The sequence below is a fragment of the Syngnathus leptorhynchus genome, chromosome 22 (assembly GCF_054491065.1).
Source record: "Syngnathus leptorhynchus isolate UIUO chromosome 22, UIUO_Slep, whole genome shotgun sequence".
NCBI lineage: Eukaryota > Metazoa > Chordata > Actinopteri > Syngnathiformes > Syngnathidae > Syngnathus > Syngnathus leptorhynchus.
In genome coordinates, this window is record NC_141216.1 from 4,699,885 (window position 1) to 4,716,812 (window position 16,928).

The 16,928-nt window shown below is 42.8% G+C and overlaps 3 protein-coding genes across 20 annotated transcripts in view; 2 read left to right on the forward strand and 1 right to left on the reverse strand.

Moving 5' to 3' along the window:
* Positions 1 to 6,006, forward strand: chadlb (chondroadherin-like b). 3 transcript variants are annotated; one of them, XM_085904411.1, is made up of 13 exons: positions 43 to 101; positions 163 to 202; positions 396 to 447; positions 1,814 to 1,990; positions 2,096 to 2,290; positions 2,538 to 2,693; positions 2,753 to 2,898; positions 3,181 to 3,462; positions 3,535 to 3,754; positions 3,898 to 4,171; positions 4,317 to 4,729; positions 4,899 to 5,065; positions 5,160 to 6,006. In XM_085904411.1, the coding sequence occupies exons 4-13, from the start codon at positions 1,814 to 1,816 to the stop codon at positions 5,446 to 5,448; spliced, it is 2,319 nt and encodes a 772-aa protein (XP_085760537.1). In that variant the 5' UTR covers positions 43 to 101; positions 163 to 202; positions 396 to 447; the 3' UTR covers positions 5,449 to 6,006. The 3 variants fall into 3 exon arrangements, with proteins under 3 accessions (XP_085760539.1, XP_085760538.1, XP_085760537.1); XM_085904413.1 differs by lacking the exon at positions 163 to 202 and having other exon boundaries at positions 1 to 101; positions 399 to 447; XM_085904412.1 differs by lacking the exon at positions 163 to 202 and having other exon boundaries at positions 3 to 101.
* Positions 5,799 to 13,980, reverse strand: l3mbtl2 (L3MBTL histone methyl-lysine binding protein 2). Of its 5 annotated transcripts, XM_085904408.1 has the most exons (20): positions 13,278 to 13,980; positions 13,109 to 13,193; positions 11,159 to 11,210; positions 10,430 to 10,852; positions 10,239 to 10,356; positions 10,019 to 10,152; positions 9,813 to 9,882; positions 9,202 to 9,281; positions 8,830 to 8,947; positions 8,566 to 8,700; positions 8,336 to 8,421; positions 7,952 to 8,201; positions 7,787 to 7,851; positions 7,557 to 7,661; positions 7,334 to 7,478; positions 6,950 to 7,032; positions 6,623 to 6,857; positions 6,455 to 6,514; positions 6,201 to 6,380; positions 5,799 to 6,114 (listed from the first exon to the last, which is right to left on the reverse strand). In XM_085904408.1, the coding sequence occupies exons 2-20, from the start codon at positions 13,162 to 13,164 to the stop codon at positions 6,044 to 6,046; spliced, it is 2,466 nt and encodes an 821-aa protein (XP_085760534.1). In that variant the 5' UTR covers positions 13,165 to 13,193; positions 13,278 to 13,980; the 3' UTR covers positions 5,799 to 6,043. The 5 variants fall into 5 exon arrangements, with proteins under 5 accessions (XP_085760534.1, XP_085760535.1, XP_085760536.1 ...); XM_085904409.1 differs by lacking the exons at positions 13,109 to 13,193; positions 13,278 to 13,980 and adding an exon at positions 11,752 to 11,850; XM_085904410.1 differs by lacking the exons at positions 13,109 to 13,193; positions 13,278 to 13,980 and adding an exon at positions 11,811 to 11,830.
* The window catches only part of ep300a (EP300 lysine acetyltransferase a), an 18,218-nt gene continuing 14,454 nt past the window's right edge, over positions 13,165 to 16,928 (forward strand). For 11 of the 12 annotated variants that reach the window (XM_085904396.1, XM_085904398.1, XM_085904400.1 and 8 more), the window contains exons 1-2: positions 13,597 to 14,163; positions 15,751 to 16,439. In XM_085904396.1, coding sequence (XP_085760522.1) covers positions 14,070 to 14,163; positions 15,751 to 16,439 — 783 coding nt within the window. In that variant the 5' untranslated portion in view covers positions 13,597 to 14,069. Of the gene's footprint in view, positions 14,164 to 15,750; positions 16,440 to 16,928 lie in introns of all 12 variants that reach the window. The other variant, XM_085904393.1, reaches the window with a different exon arrangement.

The window sequence follows — 16,928 nt, forward strand, 5'->3', positions numbered from 1 at the left end:
GTCTACGCTTCAATCAACCTCAAGACTGAACGCTTATTGACTCAAAATATGTTTAATTAACAGCAGAGCTGAAAATGCCAACATTAATACACAATGTTTGGGTGAGTGAAAATGACTTTATGGTACCAAAATCATTTGGTTGAATGTAATTGTGCTTTTTAGTAATCAAGAAAAAGGCGCGGACTTTTCGAGAGAAGTGCAGGTGCGAAGCTTAATTACATCGATGAACTGTGTAAACTATGTCACGACTATTTAACTCGGAAAATATTAAAAATTCACTTAAGGGGTTAAAATAAACTGACTAATGGTGTTGGTTGTGTGTATTATGTCAGTGTAAGTGACTGTATTAGCAAATGGAGAGGATGAACTTTTTTTCTGACGTGGGGAGGGGGCAGCAGCCCATGTTAGGCAGCCGGCAGAACTCACCAGCAACTGGACGGAACCAAGGTGAGCTGACTTTACTATACTATTGGAAATATATATAACATACCGAACTAGTTAAAAGTTAAGAGCCATTGCATGTGGGATATCTACGTCAACTAAAGTGGGTTGTACCGGACATAAGACGTTTCGAGGTTACGAACGGTGCGCAGTAAACTGCACAGTGGGCCACACGTGACGTCACAATCAGTACTTTGTTTTTGATAATTATAGCCTAAACGTGTTTTAAATACTATTTTACTGTATTAGTACTACGTTGAATTAGTGCATGATCGTCAGCTTGTTTTCATTGCCGTATTATTGATTTGATGATAGGACAACACTAAACTGACGCACTTCTGTGACACTTTATACAAAAATTGGGGCAGTAGCAAAGTTGAAATTAGTTCAATTTCAGGACGAATACAGGAGTCCAATGACAAACCCACACATAGGAAGGAGTGTAATAATACTCAATTACGAATGATTGGTGGCCATGAAAAAGTCAAGCACTGTAAATGTATTTAAATCAGTGTATGTCTTTAGTTGTTACCGTTTTGAGGCTATAACCTCTGAGTTATGTTTACGGGAGTGTGTATGTCACTTAGGACTCTGCATAGTTGGTAGCCTAGAGTTGATGCACATCTTGCTCACCCACACACACCTTCAGTGGAAAAGACATTTTGGCACCGGCCATTCAGGAGAGACACAGGGCGTCTTTGTGTACAACAGGCAATCCTGCATGCGTGCTCCTCTGCGGTCAGCACTGTTGATCTCAAAGGGGGGGGATGCATACACGTCGTCCTGGTGGAGGAAATTTCCCCCCCCCCGTCTCTAATTTCTTGGGCCTCTATTACATGCTTCTGAAATAATGTGAGGATATTGAAAAGTCAAATTTGCTGTAACAGCATTGAATAGAAACATTCAATTCCAACAAGCATATTAGCTTCAAACATTTATGGACACTGTAATAAAGCTTCCTCAAGTGGGACCATCAAGAGATCTCATATGTGGTTACTGGTTACATAGAGACTGAGTGAGATTCGAACACACACCGTACACCAAAGTCAGGCAAATAAACGTTACGCCAGCAGCGACCCCATCGGAGACTCCAAATTTCATAACATGGAGCTTTCCAAGTCCATTGTTGCGGAGCTGGGCGGTTGATCCAACATGGGAATGTGGTTTTAAGGCATTCCAGTGAACACTGGGGCTGGCTCATCTTGCCAAAGTGGTACTAAGCCCCCCCCTGAGAAGCCCCCACCCCTTTCATATGAAAATTAATGGAATGGCAGCAACATCGATGATACTCGATCATCCAGACATTATTGCTGTACAAAGAATTATGTATCTCCTACAAATGCATTTTGTGTGCTTGACGAAAACGTTTCAGATGTACTCCCCGCTCTCTCCTGACAAAGTGTGGGTCCCACTGCTCAGCTTCACGCTCCTCTTCCTCCTCGTGGCGCAAGCTGCAAAATGCCCAGAGCAGTGCGTATGTGACCAGATCCAGCTCGCCGTCACCTGTGTCAACAAGAACTTGACTGAGATTCCGCCCGCTGTGGACGAGGTACTAATAGTGACCAGGAACTGCTGAATTGAGTTGAAGACCTTCATTTAGACATTGTGTACATCTCGACTCATGTCAAGTCTTCTCGATTTCCTCTCTGTGCAGATTACAGTGAAATTTGACCTTCGAGGAAACGACATCCAGGAACTCCCCACCGGAGCCTTCCGACAAACCCCGTATCTCACTCACCTGTCTTTGCAACGCTGCAACATCCGTAGGGTGAAGGAAGGCGCGTTCAGAGGCCTCGGCCGCCTAGTCTTCCTCAACTTGGCAAGCAACCAGATTGACATCTTGTACCAGGTGGTTTTACGCAGCAACACAATGATTTATGACATGTTGGCTTTGTATGCAAAATTATCACTTTGCAGCAGGGGTTTCCATTTTTTTTGTTTTTTTGTTAGAAGACTGTCATGATTCAACCACAGTTTCTTAAACCTACTAAAACCAGTCCATGCAGTCTTTCCTTCTTTTCTAAGAAGAAACTACACAAAGTCCAATTTGAATAATATTTTTTTAAATTCATTTCTATTTGCCTTGTGACGTACAGGAGTCTTTCGACGGTCTGTCCTCATTGAAGCAGCTCATGATAGACCGGAACCGCGTTGAGGAGATCCAGCCCGGAGCCTTCTCCCAGCTCGGCTTCCTCAACCTGCTCTCGCTTACGCACAACCATCTTGTCTACATCCCTAACATGGCCTTCCAGGTAAACATTAGGCAGCTTCTGCAAAAAGAGATCTTATATGTAGTACCTTCTCCCAACAGGGCTTGCTGAACATCAAGTGGCTTCGCCTCAGTCACAACTCCCTGAACAACTTGGACATTGAAGCCTTTGCCGGCTTGTTCACTCTCAACCGGCTCAGTCTGGACCACAACGAGTTGCAGTTTTTCCCAACTGAGACCATGACCAGGTGGGTTGACAACATTAGCGCTGACATCAGTCGTTAATTAAAATAGAAAGATAAATGAAAAAATAATGTTCTTCCAATATATTGGAGCCCTGTGTAATACAATTATTTATTTTATTTTTTAAATGGGGACTTTTCTGTTAGGCCTTACGGCATTACAGAAAGACCCCCAAAATATGCAGCGATTCCATAAATACCTGAGGATAGGTTTCTCAACAACAACAATAAAAAAAATAAAAAAACACAAACTTGAATTTATAAATCAACAGAAGCCTTTTTGTACAGATTGCCAGAAGTGACCCGCCTGGATTTGAGCTACAATCCCATGACGTACCTGGGTGAAGAGTCTGTGTCAATGGCCAAGCTGAGCCACCTCTTCCTGGATCACATGTCCCTGCAGGATCTGGCCAACACGGCCATATCCAAGTCTCCCAATCTCATCCACTTGGATCTCAGCCATAACCAGCTGCGTGTCATCCAACCCTTCTCGGACGGCACCCCTAAACTGGCGCGGCTCCATTTGGCCGGAAACCCCATTTACTGTAACTGCTACATGCGTCCGCTCAGGTACCAGCAAGCTTCGCTCAGCACACAAATCTCAGTGGACTCCACTCGACTTGTCTTTTCACTGTGTTACAGGGAGTGGGCCATCCGTAGTAAGGTGAAGCTGATAGGAACATGTGCGGGACCGTTACACCTCTCCGGAGAAATCCTCGAAGCGGTCCATCCTCCGGAGCTGCGCTGTCAAAGCCAGGAGGCCATGCTGAAGGCCGAGTTTGAGGAAGCTAGTAGAAGAGCGCCGCCACCCACCGAGGCGCCGGAGAACAAAGCCAAGTGTCCCGCTAACTGCGTCTGTGAGGTGAGTGCGGACGGCAGTTATTTTAAAAGTGGTGGACTTTGCGGCTTAGTTCATTTTCCACAATATTGTCAAGATTTTTTTTCACTTGACTTCCTTTTCGAGCTTAGCGAATGACTTCAACTTCCCCATCTCCTCCATAATAGGCTGAGGCATATCATTCCTCCTGTGAGAACCGCGGTCACTCCAAAATTCCTCGGGGTTTCTCTCCGGACACACGCCTCCTCGACCTGCGCGGCAACAACTTCCATTACATCCCGAGCAACAGCTTCCCCGCCATCTCTCAAGTAGTGTCGCTGCACCTGCAGCGCTGCAAAATTGTGGAGGTGGAGGACGGAGCTTTCAATGGCATGAAGGGCCTCATCTACTTGTACCTCTCGGAGAATCTCATCTCATCCCTCAGGCCTGAAGCATTTAAAGGTATTGAAAGTATGCAAATATAAAAAAGGGAGAAGCGTTGCACTGTCCCTCCAAAAAGAACATAAAAAAAAAGCGATTAATTACTAGTAATTGGACTGTGCATGAGTTCCCCATGTTTCTTCATTGGGTGTACTGTAATTGACAGGACTCCCTCAACTGACTTACCTTCACCTAGAGAAGAACAACTTCACCATTTTCCCAAAAGCGGCCTTTAAATTGCTTCCGGGACTGCTCGCACTTCATTTGGAGAACAACTCCATTTCCAAGATTGAGGCGAATGCCCTGGATGGCGCTAAGAGCCTCAGAGCTCTCTACCTCATCGGAAACACTATTGACCACGTATCACCCAAGGCTTTGGAGCACGTGGCCGAACTTGATACGCTACACCTGGCAGGTAACAAGCTGAAAGAAGTGCCCACTGAAGCGTTGAGCAAGCTGGGGAACATGAAGGACCTGAGGTTGTCAGGCAACGCCATTCGATGGGTTGGCCCAAATGCTTTTCAGCCTTTGGGAAAATCACTGAAGGAGCTTTATTTGGATAATATGGCATTGGAGAAGGTAGGTGGACTTTGCTGGTTGCTCCATTGTGTCCAGAATAACAACAATTAAAAAAAATGCTGCAGTTCTCAGAAATAATTTCAAACTCAATCGTACTAATGGAAAACGCTCATTTTCATCGACTTCACGTGTGGCTGTGAACATGACTATCCTTATTTATTTATTGCAGATGTCTCAAAGCTCACTGGCAGGCTTGGGTCCAGGTTTGAGGAGTCTCTTCCTGGAGGGTAACCATCTGGAAGAGGTGCCGGACCTCCATCAGTTCACCTCCTTGGAGGTCATCAACTTGGCGGACAACCCTTTGATGTGTGACTGCCCTCTGCTGCCACTACGCCTGTATGTCAATGAATAATATTCATTGTTTGGCACTAGCAAAGTTTATGATTAAATACTCATAAATTTGTGGTTATCTTTGACACCCTTTGTCTAGCTGGATTGAGAAAGTCAACCTAAAGGTGCGAGCCACCTGTGCCAACCCGCCTGAGCTGAGGGGCCGCAGAGTCAAAGACGTCCATGTTTTCAAAGCATGTCCAGGAGGGGATTCACTCCCTTCTGTTCCCATTGTTGCCACAAAGCGTAGCAAGACGCCCAAGGCCACCAAACCGAAGCCGATGCACGTCAGCAGCAGAGTTAAGCAGGGTAAGATGCACAAAAGCAAATTCAATCTTCGCAAGAATCCAAAGACAAAAGGGGCCAAGAAAACAAAGAGACTGGTGTGAACCTTAAACCAGAGCTATTTTAGTTTCATGTTTGCAGTACGATGTGCTCGGATGAAAATAGGTGTTCAATCTTCATAGCGCCATTAGATGGACATTCTCAGTGAAGGTAATGCTGTTTTAAATTTTGAAGCGGTCATCAAAACACAACTGACAATTGCCCTGTTGCTGGCAAGCACTGCAATTGATTTGCAAGTAGAAATAGTCAAGTGTGAAATAAAAGAGAAAAACAAGTAAATCTTTTATCTGCTTATTTTGGAAAATGAGTCACTTTTTGCCTGTTTGCTCAAAGCAGCGTTGATTCAAGCTTGAATTTGCACCCTGTGCAAGATAATCAGACACAGACAATACGATTGATCTCGAGATTTTTTAAGACATTGAATTATAAACAAATTATACAGTGATGGAAAAACAATAAAAAATTCAGGAAAAACTCATATTATAATATTTTTCTTCAAGTCTCTGATTCTATCCCAGCTTCCCGTGTCCACTTCTAGACCTCTGCTCAAAAACAAGGTTTCTTCTGGACACACAAAAGAAATAATCACCACGCATCACTTGATGTACTGCAGTCTCTCTGCCGAGGTTTCCCAAAGTGTTACGTTTGAGCTGGACTGGTGATTAAAGTCTCCATTTCCACCTCCTCCACCTTCACCTCCACTGCAGCAACTAAAGATTTGTAACAAAGTCAGATGGTGGCCATAAATATAATAGCTATGAAGAAAAAAAGAATAATCCAGTTTCTAATCACTTACTTTCTTGCTCCTCTGGTTCTCTTTTGGGTTGAACAAGGAACATGTTTGGAGGAGAAGTCATGTTTTTCTTGAATGGAGGTTGAGCAGAAGCGTTGCTTAAAGGTGATTGTTGATAGTCATCACTGTTGTCCTCCTTGATTTTATGAAGAAGGTGGGAGCGTTTCTTTGCATTCTTCCTCTCTAAAGTAACATGAACAATTGGTATGACAATATGTATGAACATAAATTGTGTAATGGCAAAAGGGAGATCTTACTTTTTCCCTTAAAGAAGGGTACCTTTGACTTCTTGGCCTGTACCACGTGGTTATCGACTGCTGGGGACACAGAAAGCACCATGTACGTCCGATTTAATTCTCTTTGTACGCACCAAAAAGAAAAATCTTCACCACTATGAAATCATTTTTTTAAATATAAGCATTTACCGAGTCCAGGGGGCGGCTGAAGCTGGTAGCCGGTGAGCTCACACCAGCCAATGGGATAGATGTCGGGGGACTCGTGATCCACCCACTGGTCAAAGTCATCATCCCAGCCGTCAAAGTGGATGAGGAGCAAGCGTCCCACGCAACGCTTCACGGTGGCCACGCAAACCAGTCGTGGTTCCATCAGGTCCACCGCTTCCAGTTTCACGTTAGGGGAGAAGCCGTGACCTGGAAAGTCCTACCCAGGTGTGCAAATACATTCCGTTGTTATGAATTCAAATTGAAAGAAATGACGCATTCATCGATTAAAAGTTGCTCTTCTTTCATTACAGTGTTGAACAGATGTGGAGGTGCAGCTTTTGAATCGGTCTGCTCCAGGTAATTTTCCCAGTTGAAGGTCTTGGGATCGAAACCTGTCAGATTTACACTCAAGATTAGTATATTTAAATTACCATTGAAATACTTTCTAAATTCAAGCACTTAATTTTTTACACTTCATCTCAAACCTTACAAATCATTAGAATATTTTTTAACATCTGGATTTTGTAGAAACAAATATTTGATTAATGCATCACTGTTTGAATGACTGAAAGACATGAAATGTTCTTCCGTATTCAAATTTCAGATAGATTTGGTATTATAAAAAGATTCTGATCAAAGATTCTGGATTTTTCCAGTGATGAGCAAACATACCACACACAATATTCCAATTACCTCGTGGCACAGTGAGTGGGATGTTATTCTTTTTGCAGAAGCCTTTGGGAAGGATTGCGTGAGAGGAAGCGTGGTAACAGAACCGATCGGAAAGGAGCGATGACCCACTGTCAAAGCCGACCATCAGATAACCGTCTGACAGAACCTGTGAAAAGGTATGTACATTAACGATACACATCACATCTGCCGTATTTTTTTTTTTTTTTTTTGCGTCATTTTCCACCTTGTGTATAGTTGCCACGCAGATACTGCCCAGGTTTAGAGGGTCAATAGCTTCTAGCTTCATTCCCTCCTCAAAAAAACATCCGTCCATGTAGACAAACCTGGGCTGGTGATGACATGTGAATGACTTAAGCGGTCGATCGATTTTTAACAACAGTTTCGGCGTATTTTTTCCCAATTTGAATTTGAATTGCATAACACATTGCAGTCCATGTAGATTTGTCACTTTACCTTTTTAAAGAAGTTGTATGTACTGTCACAGTTACCCTTCAAACCAGCACCTGGCGATTTCACACCTGTGACACACAAAAAAAAAAAAAAAAGATTAAGTACTCCTCCCTAAAATTCAGCAAATAGAACAGAAAACAGAACAACTGATAAAAACAGGTGACTTACTAGGTGTTTTGATGTCGTGACCCACTTGTTTGGACCAACCAATCGGATGCAGTAGAGGACTAGCCAGATGACACCAGAAATCCGTCACAACGTTGTCAGGGGAGTCGCTCTGGTCCGTGTATAACAACCGTAGGCGCCCGCCAGTAATGGATGCGATGACGGCCTTCCGGGTCCGGCTGATGTATTTGGGGTCAACCACCTCCACGCGCATGCCCACTTTGAAATCTTGCTGCTTCAGGCTCTCGTTCATCTAAAAGGAAGGTGGCGCACATTGCGCAATCAAGTCCAACATCATCCTTTGTTTACAAGCTAAATGATGGATGCATAATTCTAATTATACTAAAGTGTAAGTCATTTTTTTTTTTTTTTTTTTACTAGTTTTACCTTGAGGTAGAACTCAACAGGCAAAGTGTGGGATCCCACCAACTTTTTCATCAGATATTCTTTCCAGTCAATGATGTTGGTCACATCTACATCATCAAAATACATTTATTGACGCTTCATCAAAAACGCTGCCTTTTCAAGAAACCCATTGACTCGTTATTTGTAAGCTTGTGAGTCATGGTTCTACTAAATATTTGGAAGTTTCACACTTCCCAATTGTGCATGCTCACCTTGTGGCGGCACCAGGAGCTTCCCCGTCATGGCGCACCACCCGATGGGGTGCAGCTCGCCCGAAACGAGGCTGCACCAGAAATCACGGCTGCTGTCATGCTCAAAACCCTCGTATCGCAATAAGGCTTTGTATCCTTTCAAGAGCAGACCATTTTTTTTTTTAAAAACAATTTTATTGTACTATTGTGACTATTTATAGCCATCAATGCTGCAATTTTATGGCAGATTAGAAATTTACAGCAGTGATGGGAACATATACGCACCTGCAATTTGTATGACAGTAGCGATCCAATAAACTTTAGTCGACAGCACTGCGTTGCTGTTCAAGACTTCTACTTTCATCCCCACGTTGATGTCGTCCCATTGGGCACACATGGGAGCCTGTGGAAGCCAGAAATTGTGTCATTCATATTTAATTAAGTACTAATCCAATTCAAAAGCTGAAACCTTTTTCTCGATATTTGCAGTTCATGTAAACTTGAAGCTTAAAATACAGACTCTTCCGCAATAGGTGCAAATCCACAATAGTAAACACATTTCAACTTATTAAATGACACATTTACAATTTGTTTAAAAAGAATTAGAAAACCCCCAAAATTGCAAACACTGTAGCACAAAGTATTTGACACACTCACATGTCGGAAGGAAGAGACAGATGCCCCCAAGGATGTTTCCTTCTCCAAGTAGTCACCCCAATTGAAAACTGCAACAGGTGCTAGATAATAGATGGAAAAATTCAACTTGTACGGGAACAAAAGTCCAAATTTTCAGGCTATAAGTCGACCCCCAGCCCCAACAAAGAAGAAAACAAGGCTCAAAACTCAATATTTCTCAGCACTGTAATATCTTCAGCCTGGGACTGTTGGTTGTCTGCAACTTCAAATTCCAACTCTACACTTAAAAACATTTTGCACGCCACCATTCCAGTGCCTGCTCAGATATAACGTTTGGGATTAAATGTGGCCCAAAGATATTTTGCACACATTGAGTCAAACAATACAATGAGTTGCCCAATTCACAAAAATAGGAATATGGTATTGTATATTCATGGAGAAGCATGATTTGATTTGAAAACAATGAACAGTTTGACCAATCAACAGATTGTGTGTGTGTGTGTGTGTGTGTGTGTGTGTGTGTGTGTGTGTGTGTGTGTGTGTGTGTGTGTGTGCGTGCGTGCGTGCGTGCGTGCGTGCGTGCGTGCGTGCGTGCGTGCGTGCGTGCGTGCGTGTGCGTGTATAGTCCTCACCATCCAGTACTGCCGACCGAGCTTTGGTAAATTTGCTTAATATTTTGGCCTTTTTTGCAAGAGGATTTTCCTGCAGAGAAAGACGTGAAGTCCATCAAATGCGATACAGTACAGGCTGCATTTTAAGATACCTGACTGAAAGTGGGCGTTTAAAAATGTACGAGTTCCAATCGTATAACGTTAAGAGAAACACAATCGTTTCTTACCTGCAGGCATGTCCGCCCGGCCGACTTCTTGAAGCGAGATGCAAAAGAGCGTGAGCAGGCTAGACTACAGAAACGTTTGCTTTTTGAGTAAAAGCTGCTACTGCACCCACGTATACCACACGTCTCACACGCCACTGTTAAAAAAAAAAAAAAAAGGCGCAAATCTAAACACTTTTTTTTCTTCTTTCCCCATTTTTCCATCATTTTATTATACACTGACCTGTTTCTGTTACTTTAGACTGCTCGTTTTGTTGTCCTTGTTTTTGCTCATCATTTGGTCCATCTGAATCATTTGACTGTGATGGTCCTATTTCATCCATTTTTGCCAGCGAAGGAGTCTGTGGAAAAAAAATGCTTACTGAAAATGTTGATGCACTTGTACATTGCGATAGAAAAACAATAACTACTCACTGTAATATTACACTCTTTTGGTTCTGCATCAATGCTCCAGTGCTTGATGGTAGCAAGGCATTTATCACAGCCAGTGCCATAGCAGGAAGTACAGTGCGGACGGACAAACACAGTGGGAACTGCACCGGGTCGCAGTTTCGGAACCCCTAAGGGTGATATGGACTCAAAGTAGTCTTTGCCAAAATGCTCGCTGCAAAGGTGACAGTTGGGCGAGGCCAACCAGTCGCTGCGAGTACGTTGAACTTGCTTCTCCCATTTACGAAATTCCTCGGGGTCTTTGGGGAATGGAAATAGCGTGACGTTGTTTTCCGCAGTTTTGCCGCATCCGTACGCCACACAGTGGTAAGGCATTTTCATCGACGCGTCGGGGGTGTCTACGTTTCTTGGGGTTGGCACTTTCCTTTTACGTGCCATCCGCTCTATCTATTAGCCAAACATTGGAAGACAATGAAACATTGTAAAATAAAACTCAAGTCAAAGAAAATAACACTGTAAGATGAAGCTACTTGAGAAGTACAGTTTCTCCAAAAAGGAAACTTTTTTTTTAAACTTCATTCCTTTAAGACATCCAAGCATATCGTATATATCTCAAAATTTGTCTCTATATTTCATGCATATTAATTTTCATGTTCATACAACCAGCATGGGTAAACTCGTGGAGTCATTGTCCCACGTGTTATGGCTAGCAATAGCGTGTTTTCTAACTGAGAAAGCAGACCATCAACTTACCTCCTCAAACGTTGCTGGTATTGGATCGGGATTTTCCGATGTTGGCCCATTTCTACCGACAAAATGCAGAGAGCATATATATGTGTGTTTGGTGACATTTTCTACTGTAAATCCCTGCCGTTTACAAGCTTCTACCCAGCGAATGCATTTCTCTCGGTTCATCCTCGGCTTTGGAAAAGATAGGAAGAAAACTCCTCTCATATGATCCCGATCAGCATATCGTGAGTCACTCCGGCACACACCAAAGCAGCAGTGTTTTGTTGTAACCATGATATTAATGTTATTTCTGATCAAAATAAGTGACTTGGTCCTTTGCGCTCCTATTGTTTACTACCTGCTCGAGTAAATGTCCGACCACGTTGCGGCCGCTGCGCAGTTCGCTGTTCTAATAGAAACTTTGTGGTAATCGTGACAAACCCGATTGCGCTCATCTAACACGTTTTGCTGCAGACCTACTCCGTCCTCTAAATTCTGTGAATGAAACGCTACGGTGTTTTACGTCGTTGTAAATTCAATAAAACTATTGCATCAGAACGAAACGTTTTCTGAATATTGCAATAATTCGCTGAATGGATATTTTAAGTTACACTCACAGATCACGTTTTGACAGTGATGAGGCAAGTTGTTTACAGAGGAAACGACGGTCGCTTACATTCTACGTCATCATTAACGCTCGACCGTGTTCTCGCGAGTTTACCTGTATTGTGGGACCGTGAGATTTTACGTTAAATTGATGAATATATGGAATAAAAGCATAGATTAAAAAAATACTTTGAGTTTGTGGCTCACGCGATTTATGCCAGTGTGTGAAATTTTAAAATAACCCCTGCCAACGATAAAAATCGAAAATACCTCAACGTGCTGATGGTTTAAATAATCAATCAAAAATAGTTTCACTGTCAACACATGTAATTGTTTTTACCATCCTCAATGAGAAACATGACCAGATTTGCCCATAGACGATCGAGTTGCTGTTCCACCAAATTTGCACACAGTGGCGCTCATCAATTGCAATGGGATTGAAGCTGCCCATTGAGGAAACTATTGGACTTGGACCTCATCTAATCACCATCAGTAAGTCTTGTGCACCTTTTCAAAACTCACGATATGAGTTCCTCCGTGCAACAGTATATTTTTGCATTATTTACGCAACATATGTGTGCATTATTTTTCTCACAATTTATCCTCATACAATAAATTGCATAGAATTGTACAGGTTATACATCTGTAATTCTACATTGTATATTCCAGCATGAATAATGAAAATGTATTCGAGATATGGTTATAATGATATAATAATGGTGATAATTTTTTTCAGTCTGCAGAAAGGACTTAGTTGGACAGAAGGAGCCTGTTGGTTTTCCATTGGACCCTAAGGTCAAAGGTGAGGATATGCCTTTTGTTTTATGGTTTGTTGTAAGGGAGATTATATTAAAATTTATAGATAGCATGAAATAACAGAATTAGCGTTGTGTCGATATTTGTCTGTGTTTTGTGCTGGCATGTCAATCTTGTCGAGTGTGTCTCATTTTTGTAGCATTACTCTATCTATCTATACAATCTATCAAATACAATTTCTTTCAAAACCACTTTTTGATCTTTTTGTTCTTGTGCCACCTCGTCCAACATGCTCATAGTTTTGTGTTTTGGTTCAGGTTATGGTATTTTGTAATGAAATGAAAAAATATAATTGTAAAATATAATTAATTTTGTTAAATAATGTCTTAACTGGAGTGACACAGGTTTCTGATGGGGCCATAGCACCCCCTCAATTTGCTGTTACGCCATTCTCACTAAAGCCAGGAACTGTCAGATGCTCAGGTTATTGTGAACGCCTACATTTCCTTGCACACTCAACTAAGCAAATGCATCAGATTCTCTTTGTTGGTTGAAAATCTGGCCCACACAGAAGGCAAAAACTGGTGGATGCAGTTTGGGTTTGAAGGATACCTTTGTGACATCATTCCTAGAAATCTTCTGACAGACCTCGCATACTGTATGATCATACATCTGAGGTGCTGGAAACAGCAATTGTCTTGAAAGCAAACAGTAAATTACAATTTAAATAATGTTATCAACATAATATTAATGCTCGTGCAAAACTAATAACAAAACTTACTTTGAGAGAGTTGCGCAGGTATCCCAAAGTATTTCGTGTAAAGTCGAGCTGCTTTGGTTTTCTAAAATAAATTCGACTTTAATGTATATATTCTATGCACCTAAAGAAATGTGTTTATAACAAAAAAAAATCAAAAGCTGAGGTTTTTGACGGGGCAAAGGATTTATTTATAATCAACTTTGAACGCAAAAGGGGGAAAACTTTTTTACCCCACCGCCGGATTGAGACGAGTCAATTCATTTTATTGTATGCTCACTTTTATCTATTTTTTTTTTTTTTTTTCAATTGACATCGCCTCATCCTCTCCCGCTCCCACCAGCGGAACCACCATCACTTGGCAGGCAAACGAGCCGTCTCTACCCGACATTATCTCCAGTCAGACTCCGCTGGAAAGGAGGCTGAAATGACGGATGCAGCCATGGACGTGAGACCCAGGAACAGTTTATTTACATCCGAGGAAGCTGTCCAAGTTTAGGAGGGGGGGAAGCCGCTTGCGTGCGTTTTCCCCTCTTTACTTTCACCGACCCCCTCCTCCTACTCCGCTGGCAGAAATTTATAAAGAACAAAAAATCCGACGAGGGAGGGAGGAGGGGGGCTGATTATACGCCGAGGCTGAAATCGAGAGGCGAACCCAGGGAAAGAGGAGTAATTTGTACACGGGACTTTCCCCCTCTTCATCCCCCTAAAGGAGGGGGAAAAGTCGCAATATTGGAAACGGAAAGGAATGAGCTTCTGACGGTGTAAAATCGTCTGCAATTGTGGATACTTTATATATTTTTATTTCGAAAAAATATGGCCGAGAACGTTCTGGACTCTGGCCCGCCTTCAGCCAAGAGGCCTAAACTCTCCTCTCCGGCACTTTCCGCCTCTGCCAGCGATGGAAACGGTACGTTTGGGTTCAATATATCACCCGTGACTGTTTTATTTGTCAACATGGTCATTTTGGCTGTTTTTGTACGCCTGGAAGCAGGCAAAGACGAGGGATTCCGCTTGTGTTTTTGTCGTAGCTGGCTAATGTTAGCCGTGCGGAGGAGCCATGGACGAGCCCTCCCAGCTAGCTCGCATGCTTCCAACCATTACAGCCGGAGCTAGCCCCTGTTAGCCGTTTGCTAAGCTACATAACCGAAGACTCCCATGTTTAATTGCCTTTATAACCGGGCTTAGGCACAAATTAAAACCAAGCTTAAGTGCTCACGTTCGTACACTTTATTACACTGACAACAAACCAATAGCTTCCGGCCTTGTCTTACTGAAGTCCAATTTTGTAAGCGTTTCAAACAAATCAGTTAGCTCACTTCATCAAAAACCCGACTTTCCCCCTGATAGTTAGCAACCGTTAAAGGTGTTCATAAGAGCAGGGTCGAACTCGAGCTATTCTTTTAAACTGGTGCTTAAGCTTTATTTGCCATAGTTGGTAGTGGCCTGATCGTCAAACTGTGTAGCATGGAGTATGGACAGCGCCATGTCCAAAGCATCAAAATCAAATTTGGCACGGAGGCACTTCAACGTGCATAAAAGTCAGTCTCGTCGTTTTCGTTTCACTTTATTTTCTGAATATCTTTTCTCTTTGTGAAACACCTGCAATCAGTTTTCAGTGTCAACCTTTAGCCATAACACACAATTAATATACTTTGTGCTGTACATTTAAAGTACATTCAGATTGGGGCAAATACTAGACTGACAACAAAATGACTTGGGACAGTCTTGGAAAGGGTTGTGCATTTCTTGTCCTGTTTGTTGAGTTGCTTTGATATAGTTCTGGCACCATCAAAATGACTTCAAAGTTTGGTTTTCGGAAAACGTAACAATTGGATTTGTCAATTGGTGCGACTCTTTAACAGAATAGAATTTTATCGTCTTTGAAAAAGCAGAAACAGCCTCAAGTTGGTTTTTGAAGAAGAAAATATTTTAAAAATATATAAATAAAGCAAAAGCAACACCAAAGAACACAAAATTATGCAATGCAAATGGCAGTAAGGTAGTTATGGTCCATATAGACAAGCAGCAAAGTAAGGAATGTTGAATGTAGGAAGTCAACTATACGAAATATGCAGTGCAAAAAAATACCTCTGATTGATTTATGTGAATATCTACAAAGCTGAAAAAGTCAAGTAGATCGGCTGTAATAAGAAAATCCCAAAGCGTGCTCACGTTGTAGTATTAACTATTATTAAGAAGCAATTCAGTCATGTAATAACCGCTTTTGGTCAACATAAATGTCTTTTTTTTTTTTTGCCTGTTCATTTTGCTGTTTAACACAACAATGATTACTGACTGACTTTATGTTTCTATTAGCTATGATGCCGATTTGTGCACATTTACAAGAGGGGTGTGTGTTTGCACATATAAACTCGCCTCACCTGAGGCGTTGAGCTAAGTGTGTTCATTGTATGTTCACTGTCACACATAAAAAAATGAAGTGTTATGATGCCTACAATGCTATGACTTATCCAAACTTTGTCATCCGTTTCAGATTTTGGCTCACTATTTGACTTGGAGCACGACCTTCCAGACGAGCTCATCAGCACTAATGATCCGGGCCTCGTCAATGGGGGTGATCTCAACCAGTTGCACACCACCCAGGGAGGAGGCCCCGGAGGTCTGGGTCCCGGAGGAGGCAGTGGGGGCCCAGGAGGAGGGATGGGGTTCGGGCTCGGTCCGGGAGGAGGCGCCGGGGGCATCGGCGGAGGTCAGGATGCGGTGGCCAAGCATAAACAGCTGTCGGAGCTGTTGCGTTCAGGGGCGCCCACGTCCGCCCCGCAGGGGCACCAAGGGGCCTTAGGGAGCCCGGGAGGCCCTAGCGCCATTGGACAACACATGGCAAACATGAAGGCATGCCCTGGCCAGGTACCTCAGCAGATAATGGGGCCAGGACAGCAACACCTCTCCCCCCAGCAGCAGGCAAACATGATGCAGCAGAATGCCGTCGCTGGAATGATGGGTGGCATGAACAGGGCCATGATTGCGGCACAGCAGAAGGGAAATAACGGACAGACGCAAGCGGGCATGATGGGCAACCAGATGATGAATGGTTCTCCCAGGATGGGCTTTGGGAATCAAGGGATGGGCAGCAACAGCAACCTGTTGGCTGAAACGTTACAGCAGCAGGGAGGCGGTGGCCAGCCAGGCATCAGAGGACAACAACCTGGCGCTTTGAACAAGGTGAGAACTCTTCTGAACAATCATTTTAAAAGTGCATGTTGTGTGTGTGTGCTGTTAGAAATGACAAGAATTTCTTCCGCTCGTGTGTTTGACAAATAACTGGTACAGTCGCATGCATTGGATGTTATGAATACGTGGTAGGGGTTGCAAGGTTTGCTTGGTTGTCATTTCTTCGACAGCAATATCTTGTCCCAGACCATCGACAATTGTCATTTATTTTTTTTCCCCTCTACTACACCTTTGAAATGGCAGTTTTCGTTTTATTTTTTTATTTTTTTTTACTTGTTCCCAGGTTATTTTGCTACATGTATATGTGAAAACATAATCGTACAATAGCCAAAGTAAAATCAGCAGCGTTTGTGTACCCATGTTCTTGTTTTGGATTTGATTCAAATTGGAGAAGAGTCATAAATATAAATTGCAAAAAGAGCTTCTGAAACTGGTGACGGATGGAACTAGGGCAAAATCATCGAAACGGGAACTGCTGAT